The sequence below is a fragment of the Ovis canadensis genome, chromosome 14 (assembly GCF_042477335.2).
Source record: "Ovis canadensis isolate MfBH-ARS-UI-01 breed Bighorn chromosome 14, ARS-UI_OviCan_v2, whole genome shotgun sequence".
NCBI lineage: Eukaryota > Metazoa > Chordata > Mammalia > Artiodactyla > Bovidae > Ovis > Ovis canadensis.
Window position 1 is genome coordinate 65,794,857 of NC_091258.1, and position 9,097 is coordinate 65,803,953.

At 49.0% G+C, this 9,097-nt stretch overlaps 1 protein-coding gene across 1 annotated transcript in view; it reads left to right on the forward strand.

The window, feature by feature from the left end:
* Positions 1–9,042, forward strand: part of RELB (RELB proto-oncogene, NF-kB subunit) — a 28,537-nt gene extending 19,495 nt beyond the window's left edge. The window contains exons 7-11 of the mRNA XM_069551061.1: positions 739–843; positions 2,886–3,101; positions 3,892–3,960; positions 4,100–4,177; positions 8,248–9,042. Of these exons, the coding sequence (XP_069407162.1) occupies positions 739–843; positions 2,886–3,101; positions 3,892–3,960; positions 4,100–4,177; positions 8,248–8,633 (854 nt within the window). The 3' untranslated portion in view covers positions 8,634–9,042. The remainder of the gene's footprint in view (positions 1–738; positions 844–2,885; positions 3,102–3,891; positions 3,961–4,099; positions 4,178–8,247) is intronic.
* Positions 9,043–9,097: the final 55 nt, after the last annotated feature.

Consider the following 9,097-nt stretch of genomic DNA (forward strand, 5'->3'; position numbering starts at 1 on the left):
ATGTCCTACCAGCCTGGAACTTTTCTCCCGCTCCTGAAGAGAGATTCTTTTACCCAATTTCTTTTTTCTTTTTTTTTCTTGCATGCAGGCTTTCTCTAATTGCGGTGAGTGGGGCTACTCTTTATTGAGGTCCGTAGGCTCTAGGCACTTGGGCTTCAGTAGGTGTGGCAAGTGAGCTTAGCAGTAGCGGCTCAAAGGCTCTAGAGCTCAGGCTTAGTTGCTCTGTGGCATGTGGAATCTTCCCGTACCAGGAATTGAACCTGTGTCCGCTGCATCAGCAGGCAGATTCTTACCCCCTGTACCACCAGGGAAGTCCTCTTACCCAATATTTTTGCTCAAAGTCCCAGGGCTGTCTCTCATTGGCCTAGTTTTCCTCACATTCTCCTCTCTGACCAATCAGCTGTGGCCAGGAGGAGGTGATGCTTTGACTGGCCAGGTCTAGGGCACATGGTCCCCACTTAGCTACCAATGGGCTTTGACCTTATCCAATCCCCATGACAGAGATGGGAGCTCACTAGACCTCAGTGCAGAGGACTCATGGGATGTCCATTAACCCCTCCACCCTGGGCATCTTCTGTTTTCCACCTGTAGCACAGGTTCCAAAAATATCAGACACCCTGGCTTGTCCATTTCCCACCTCTCCACATCCTGAGTGGGTACCCACTGAGTTCCTGGTAAGGATTTGATGACTAAATTTTTTTTTTTTTCCTTTGTGTGTCTTCCTCTCCTCTTTCCCAGAGTCTACAAACACGTCGGAGCTACGGATTTGTCGAATCAACAAGGAGAGTGGGCCGTGCACGGGTGGCGAGGAGCTCTACCTACTGTGCGACAAGGTGCAGAAAGGTGAGGGGCCTGGGGCAGTGAGCAGGCAGAGTGGGGTCTGCCAGCTTGCAGAGACTGAGACGGTGAGGAGTAGCTGGTTAACCAGGGGAGCCTAGTAGAAGGGTCCAGAGCTCTGGTTTCAGATATTGCCCATTGATTCACTCACTCACTGAGTCACCCACCCACACACCCACTCACTCATTCATGAACAGAGAAGGAGGCCTGTTTATACTAGCCAGCATTGAATGCTGGGCAGACCTTGGCATCAGGAACTTTGGGGAACTACTCTGGTATTAAAATCGTGGAGTTGTATAAATAAATGCCTTATGACAGTTGGGTCGGGGCTCCAGATGGAGAAAATGGAGGTTTCCACTTGAGTCATATCCATTCAAATACAAAACCCCTTTCTCAAACTGGCTTTTAGAAAATTTTATTATTTATTCATTTTTGGCTGCACTGGGTCCTTGTTGCTTTGCGTGGGCTTTCTCTAGTTGTGGTGAGCGGGGGCTACTCTTCGTTGCGATGCGCAGGCTTCTCATTGTGGTGGCTTCTCTTGTTGCAGAGGACAGGCTCCAGGTGCACACATGCTTCGGTGGTTAGAGCATGCAGGCTCAGTAGTTGCACCATGCATGCTCTAGGGCATGGGCTCAGCAGTTGTGGCGCATGGACTTAGTTGCTCCGCAGCATGTGGGGGTCTTCCCAGACCAGGGATTGAACTCATGTCCCCCTGCAATGGCAGGTGGATTCTGATCCATTGTGCCAACAGGGAAGTCTGGGGTTTGTGTTTTTTTTTTTTTTTTTTTTTGAAAGAGCAAATGGTTATTGGGCCTCTGTGCTAGGCAGTGCTGGGGCATAGCAGTGACCGAGACATGTCCAGACTCTGCCCTCACAGGGCTCTCAGTTCAATGAGAGGTAGGGAAAGAAATACAAATCGTAAATGTGCGTAATGCTGATAGGGAAGAAGACACAGTACTGAGACTGAACAGGAAGACCAGATATGGTCCAGGCATCTGGGAAGGCTTCCTGGAGGGGGTGGTATTTGAGCTGAGATCTGAGGAAGGCCAAGGAGATTCTCAGGAGCCTGGGAATTGGGGTTAGGGCAGAAAAACTGATCCTGCCCCGGGTGAATGATTCAAGGTAGATTTTGAGTTCTATTTCGTCATTGACTCACTGGCTGATTTTGGCCAGGTGACTTTAATACCCTGAGCTGGTTTCCTCAACCCCTAAAATGAGCTGGTATTAGGATGAGATGGGATCCCAAGTACCTAAGAGCTACATCACAAAGAGGTAGCATTTACTGAGGATTTTCTGAGTTCCAGACCTGGAGCTAATATTTTACATAATGCTTATAAAAGCCATCATACTTCACAAGGATTGATCACCTATTATGTTAAGTCCTCTTCTAAGCCTTTTTATTGGAATGACTCATTTAATCCTTCTAACAACTCCTATGAGGTGAGTGCTATGACTTTCCCTCTTTAGGCTGATGACTGGGCCCAGAAATGTCAGTAACGTCCCCAAGTCCTAGGAGCTAGTGCTAAAGAGCTCTTGCTTGCCTGGATTCCCATCTTGGCTGCATCACGTGTTGACCACGTGACCTTGGACAAGTGGCTTAATCTCCTGGTGCCTTTGCTTTCTCCTCAATATCATGGGCTTCCTAAAACTGTTGTATGTCTTAGAGGTAATCTGTGTGTGTCCAACACATATAAAGCCTCAATATATATACACATATATGGGCTTCCCAGGTAGCGCTAGTGCTAAAGAACCCATCTGCCAATACAGGAGACACAGGAGATGTGGGTTCAATCCCTGGGTTGGAAGGATCCCCTGGAGGAGGCAATGGCAACCCACTCCAGTATTCTTGCCTGGAGAATCCCATGGACAGAAGCCTGGTGTGCTACGATCCATAGGAGCCAGACACAACTGAAGTGACTTAGCATGCATGCCGCATAATTAGTTTTATTCTTAGAAATACTTGTGTTGATTTTGGGGGAGGCTGAGTGAGTTGGGTCTCTGGTGGACCAAGTGTCTTGGCTCAGCTGATGCCCCCACTTTCCTGCCAGAGGATATATCGGTGGTGTTCAGCAGAGCCTCCTGGGAAGGCCGGGCTGACTTCTCCCAGGCCGATGTGCACCGCCAGATTGCCATTGTGTTCAAGACACCACCCTACGAGGACCTGGAGATCGTTGAACCTGTGACAGTGAACGTCTTTCTGCAGCGGCTTACTGATGGGGTCTGCAGTGAGCCTCTGCCCTTCACCTACCTGCCTCGGGACCATGGTAACCACAACAACCCAGGGTGACCCACTGCCCCAGAGACCAGGTCTTTGGCCTTGCTTGGGATGACCCAAAGGGGAAACGGGAAGAGGCAGAAGTAGAATGTAGGCTCTGAGTTGCACAGATGGGTTCAAATCCTGGTCTGCTTACTGGCTTGTGTGACCTTGGCTTCTCCTAGTCTCAGACTCCTCCTGTGGCAAAATGGAAATAGCAACAGTACCCATCTCATGACATTTTGGGATTATTTAATAATTTCTCCTCTCAGCACAGCTGCTCATGCCTGGCCCTCTGCTGGGAACATAGTGGTACCAGAGACAGCCCCAGCCCTGTGCCAAGAGGCTTATCATCCTATAGGGGTGGGGGGATGGGGGGGGAAGAGATCTATTCCCATACAGTGGCAGGCAGACTGGGCAGGGCTGGGATGGAACTGCTTATAGAATTAGTCTTGCAGAGTAGGGCAACTGACCCAGCCTTAGAGTTCAGGGAGGGTTTCCTGGAAGAGGGGGCAGCTGACCTGAGGACAGGAGGGTGACTAAGCAGTTTTCCAGAAAAGTGATGAGTTGAGGAAGAGTGTTTTAAGTAGCTGGAACAGCAAGTGCAAAGGCGCTGGGGCAGAATTATGCCTTAGATGTTCCAATGGGGTTAAAAGTAATTTGGGTTTTATTCTAAGATATGGACATCTATATACATTGGTTGGGAAAAAGCCAGAACAGCTCAACTTCCCAAACGGTTTCTATAATTCATTCTTATTTTTCATGGGTTATTTTGTATGCCTCTGGTATCTCCTGAACAGACAGCTATGGCGTGGACAAGAAGCGGAAACGGGGGCTGCCTGACGTCCTTGGGGAGCTGAATAGCTCTGGTGTGTCCCCTCTGCCCTTTTTGATGTCCCTCTCCAGGTCCCTGGGAGGGGGTGACTGACCCAATGCCCTGCCCACCCCTCCAGGTTGGGGAGGAAGGGCTGGTGGGATCCAGGGGTCCTCATCTTTGCCTTCCTTCAGATCCCCATGGCATTGAGAGCAAACGACGGAGGAAAAAACCAGTCTTCCTGGATCAATTCCTGCCTAGCCATGGCTCAGGTGGGTGTTGGTTCAGTGCAAGCCCCTGCCCTCGAGGTGGGCTGGTGGGGAGGGGGTTGCAGCCTCGCTTTTCTAGCCTCTTCAGGCCCCCCAAGAGCTCCTACGTGGGGGAGTGCCTCACCACTTAACCAGCAACATAAAGTGGAGAGAAGTGTTCAGAGGCTCCGATCTCCACTTGGCCATTTACATGCTGTGTGACCTTCATCAAGTTGCTCCACCTCTCAGAGCTTCAGGGCTCCTCTGAAAAGTATCACCACATACCTACCTCATTGGCCTTTTAAATGTTACTGTATTTATTTTTACAGACACTCTGAGCATAACTGCTTTGTGTGTGTTCATTTAATCTGTGCAGTCCTTCTGGGGGGTGGGGGGTGGGTGCTGTCATCTCCCCCCATGCCGCAGTCCCATTTTACTGGTGAAAAACGAGGCCCAGAGAGGTGACATCTCTTGCCCAAGGTCACACAGCCAGTCCCTGGTGGAGTGGGGAGTTACACCTGGGCAAAAGTTGATTTACTTCTAATTTATTAAAAATTTTAATTATTTAGGCTGCAATAGGTCTTAGTTGCAGCACATGGAATCTTCGATCTTCTCTATGGCACGTGGGGTCTTTAGTTGCGGCATGTGGGATCTATTTCCCTGACCAGGAATCAAACTCAGGGCCTCTGCATTGTGAGCATGGAGTCTTAGCCACTGGATCACCACCCATGGGCACAGGTTTAGACTAGTGATGATACATGAGAAAGCAGTAGTAGGGAGTAGATGATGGATAAATGGAGGTGGTGTCAGAGCTAGCCAGCCTTGAATTCAGTCACCCCCTGACCTCTTCTACCATGGCCCTCATCTCAACTCACACGCCAGCCTCCAGATCCCATGAACTGTAACCCTGTCTGGCTTCTATCCAAAGCCTCCCCACTCGCTGACCGCTAGCTCTAAGAACACTGACCCCAGCTCCCAGCCAGTCTGCTGGAGTTGTCAATCTCAGCCAATCTCACCTGAAGGTTTCAAGTGTCATCTGTTGTCCCCCAACACCCTCTAACTAATGCCCAAGACCTCTGCCCTAGAGACCCCCAGTCCTAGTCCATTTCATCAACCTTTGACCCTGAAGTCCCTCATCATTAGCCACTTAGTAATTCTTTCACCTGCTCCATCACCCCAATTTCCCAGTATCTAAAGTTCCCCTCTCTCATTCCTTTGGCAAAGCTGGCACTAGAGTGGAATGGTTAGGAGTCTGGCCTCTGCAATCAGACTGGGTTTGAATTCAAGGCCACAATTAAGCCACTGTGTGATCTTTTTTTAAAAAAATATGTGTTTATGGCTGCATCAGGTCTTAGTTGCAGCATGTGGGATCTTTCTGGGTGTCATGTGGGCTGTTTGTTGAAGTACAAGGTCTTCTCTCTAGCTGTGGTGTGAGGGGGTCTAGAAATGGATTTGTGGTGCATGGGCTTAGTTGCCCTGAGGCATGTGAGATCTTAGTTCCTGAACCAGGGATCACACCTGTGTCCCCTGAATTGGAAAGTGGATTAACCACTGCACTGGGAAGTCCCTATGCAATCTCTTTGGGCCTCAGTTTACTTAACTTGCAGATGGAGATCCTCCTTCTTGGGGTTCCTTCTAGAATTTAGTGAGGCCACAATGCACAGTTATTTAGTATAGGATTTGGTGCCCAGGAGATGTTAGGAACTTGCCGGAAACCAAGAATGCCACCTGCATTTTGTTATGATCATGTTTAACTGAATTCACAGCAAAACCCCAAATAACAGGAACCTCAATAGGGTAGGACATTATTTCTCCTCTCACACATACACAGTCCAGGGATGGGTGGTCCACAGATTGTTTGGTGGCTGCATGATCATTGGAGACCCAAGCTCCTGCCATTTTCAGCTCATAGTTTCCACCTCCTGGTGCAGAATGGCTGTTGCAGCTCCAGCCAGCATGCCCACATTTCAGCCAGCAGCACTTGATCACATGTCCACATCAAGCTACCAGGGAAAGTGGGAAATAGAGTTCCAGCAGCACTGTGACTCCTTCTAAAATAAGTGTAGTCAGTCTTTGCTGGTGAGGTTTGTGTTGTCTCAAAAAGACTTCCACAATGACACTTAACCATTTTACCTTCCAATTTTGGGACTTGGTATTTCTCCTTGGGTCTCCCATGGTGTGGAGATTTCACCTTTTGGGTTGTCTTTATACGCTGGGGGGCTTTGGAGCATCCTTTTCTTCCTCATTCTTGAGGAAAACTCACTAGCATTATAGGAGCACAGTTTCAACCCTGGTTCCACAACTCACTTGTGGACTGCAAGTTATTTTGCCTGTTTCCTTATTAAATAAGAATGATTCTTAGTTTTCTGAGGAACTTCCAAACTGTTTTCCACACCAATTTACCCTCCCACCAACAATGTATGAGGGTTCTCTTTTCTCTGCATCCTCACCAGCATTTGTTATTTATGTCTTTTTGATGACAGCCATTCTGACAGGTGTGAGGTGATACTTCATTGTGGTTTTTATTTGCATTTCTCTGATGATTAACCATGTTGAGCATCTTTTCATGTGACTGTTGGCCAACTGCATGTCTTCCTCAGAAAAATGTCTATTCAGTTCTGCTCATTTTTTTAGTTGGGGTGTTGTTTATTTAATATCGTATGAGCTGTTTTTCTAGTTTTAATTCAGGAAAGGATAGGCTAACTCTCCTGTTATGCACAAATGCAGTGGGGTTTAGGATAAGGACTGCCCTTATCTATAAGATCCCTGGGTGGGGAAGATCCTCTGGAGAAGGAAATGGCACCCCACTCCAGTACTCTTGCCTGGAAAATCCCATGGACGGAGAAGCGTGGTAGGCTACAGTCCATGGGGTCGCAAAGAGTCGGACACAACTGAGCGACTTCACTTTGAGCTGTTTTTATTTTGGACATTAACCCTGTACCGGTCATATCATTTGCAAATACCATATGACCCAGCAATTCCATTCCTGAGTGTATATCCAAAATAAATAAAACGAAAACACTAATTTGAAAAGAGACATGTACCCCAGTGTTCATAGCACCATTGTTTACAATAGCCAAGAAATGGAAGTAACCTAAGTGTCCTTCAATAAATGAATGGATAAAGAAGATGCGGTGTATATATATACAATGGATTACTGTTGCTGCTTAGTCGCTTCAGTCTTGTCTGTCTGTATACGACCCTGTGGACTGCGGCCTGCCAGGCTCCTCTGTCCATGGGATTCTCTAGGCAAGATTACTGGAGTAGGTTGCCATGCCCTCCTCACAATATATTACTACTCAATCATAAAAAAACCCTGTAATTTGCAACAACATGGATGGACTTGGAGAGCATGCTTAGTGACAGAGAAAGACAAATACTGTATGATATAACTTATATGTGGAGTCATAAAAAAAGTGAATAAAACAAAAAAGAAATACTGACAGATATGGAGAGCAACCTAGCAGTTATCAGTGGGAAGAGGGGAGGGGGAGGGGAAATATAGGGATGGGGATTAAAAGGTACAAATTACGATGGATAAATAAATCAGCAACAAGGACAGGGAATACAGCACAGGGAATATAGCTGATATTTTATAACAACTATAAGCAGAGTATGGGCTTCCCTGGTGGCCTGGATGGTAAAGAATCTACCTGCAATGCAAGAGACCTGGGTTCAATTCCTGGGTTGGGAAGATCCCCTGGAGAAGGGAATGGCAACTCACTGTAGTATTCTTGCCTGGAGAATCCCATGGACAGAGGAACCTGGCGGGCTACAGTCCATGGGGTCGCCAAGAGTCAGACACAACTGAACGATTAAGCACACACACATAAGTGGAGTATAACCTGAAAAAATTGTGAATCACTACGTTGTTTGTACACCTGAAACGTATAATACTGTTCATCAACTATACCTCAAAAAAAATTATCGTAAATTAAAAAAAGGAGATAATGGTGATAGTCCCTACTCAGAGTTCTCCCTGGCGTTATAGGAGGCCACATGATAAAGTATTTAGCCACAGACCCGGCATTTGAGCTGGCGGAAGGTCGACCCTAAAAGCCCACCATGCTTCCTTCTTTCTCTCATCCCTGCAGGACCGTACCTCCCGCCGTCAGTGCTGCTACCCGACACAGACTTCTTCCCGGGCACCGTATCCCTCCCCAGCCTGGAACCCCCCGGCGGGCCAGACCTCCTGGACGACAGCTTTCCCTACGACCCCGCTGCCCCCACGCTCTTGACCATGCTGGACATGTTGCCCCCAGCGCCACCACTCACCAGCGCTGTCGCGGGCAACGGCGGTGCAGGGGCTGCGGTCGGGGAGCCCCCCGGCCCCGAGCCGCTGACGCTGGACTCTTATCAGGCCCCGGGCCCCGGGGACGGAGGCACTGCCAGCCTCGTGGGCAGCAACATGTTCCCCAACCAGTACCGTGAGGCCGGCTTTGGGGGTGGCCTCCTGTCCCCGGGCCCTGAGGCCACGTAGCCCCGCGGCGCTGGAGGAGAGGCGCTGGGTCGGGAGGGAGGTGGCCTTCCAATCAGGATACCCAGCACCCCCATCCCCTGGGGCGGCCCTTGGTCAGTCTTCCGACGTCCTCGTCCTTCTGAATCGGACATCTTCAGCGCTGGGGAGAAACTCCGTTACACCGGTTTCTCCTGAGCTCATTTACAAATGAGAAAACTGAGTCTGGAGAGGAAAGGGGGCTTGGCTCTCAAGCTCTAGCTTGTTAAAGCTGCTGTCTCAGCCCCCACAAGCAGGGGCACCTTCTCCAGGGGGATTCTGTTGTGTATATATGGGAGGAGGGTGCAGATCCCCCATCCTCCTTCCCCAGGCTTGAAGGTGGGGCGGGGTAGGTAGTTTGTTCAGAGTCTTCCTAATAAACATGAGCTTTTGATCCCTGGGGGTCTTGTCTCTTCGCTAGAGAAACAACCCCCACACTTAGGTCTGAG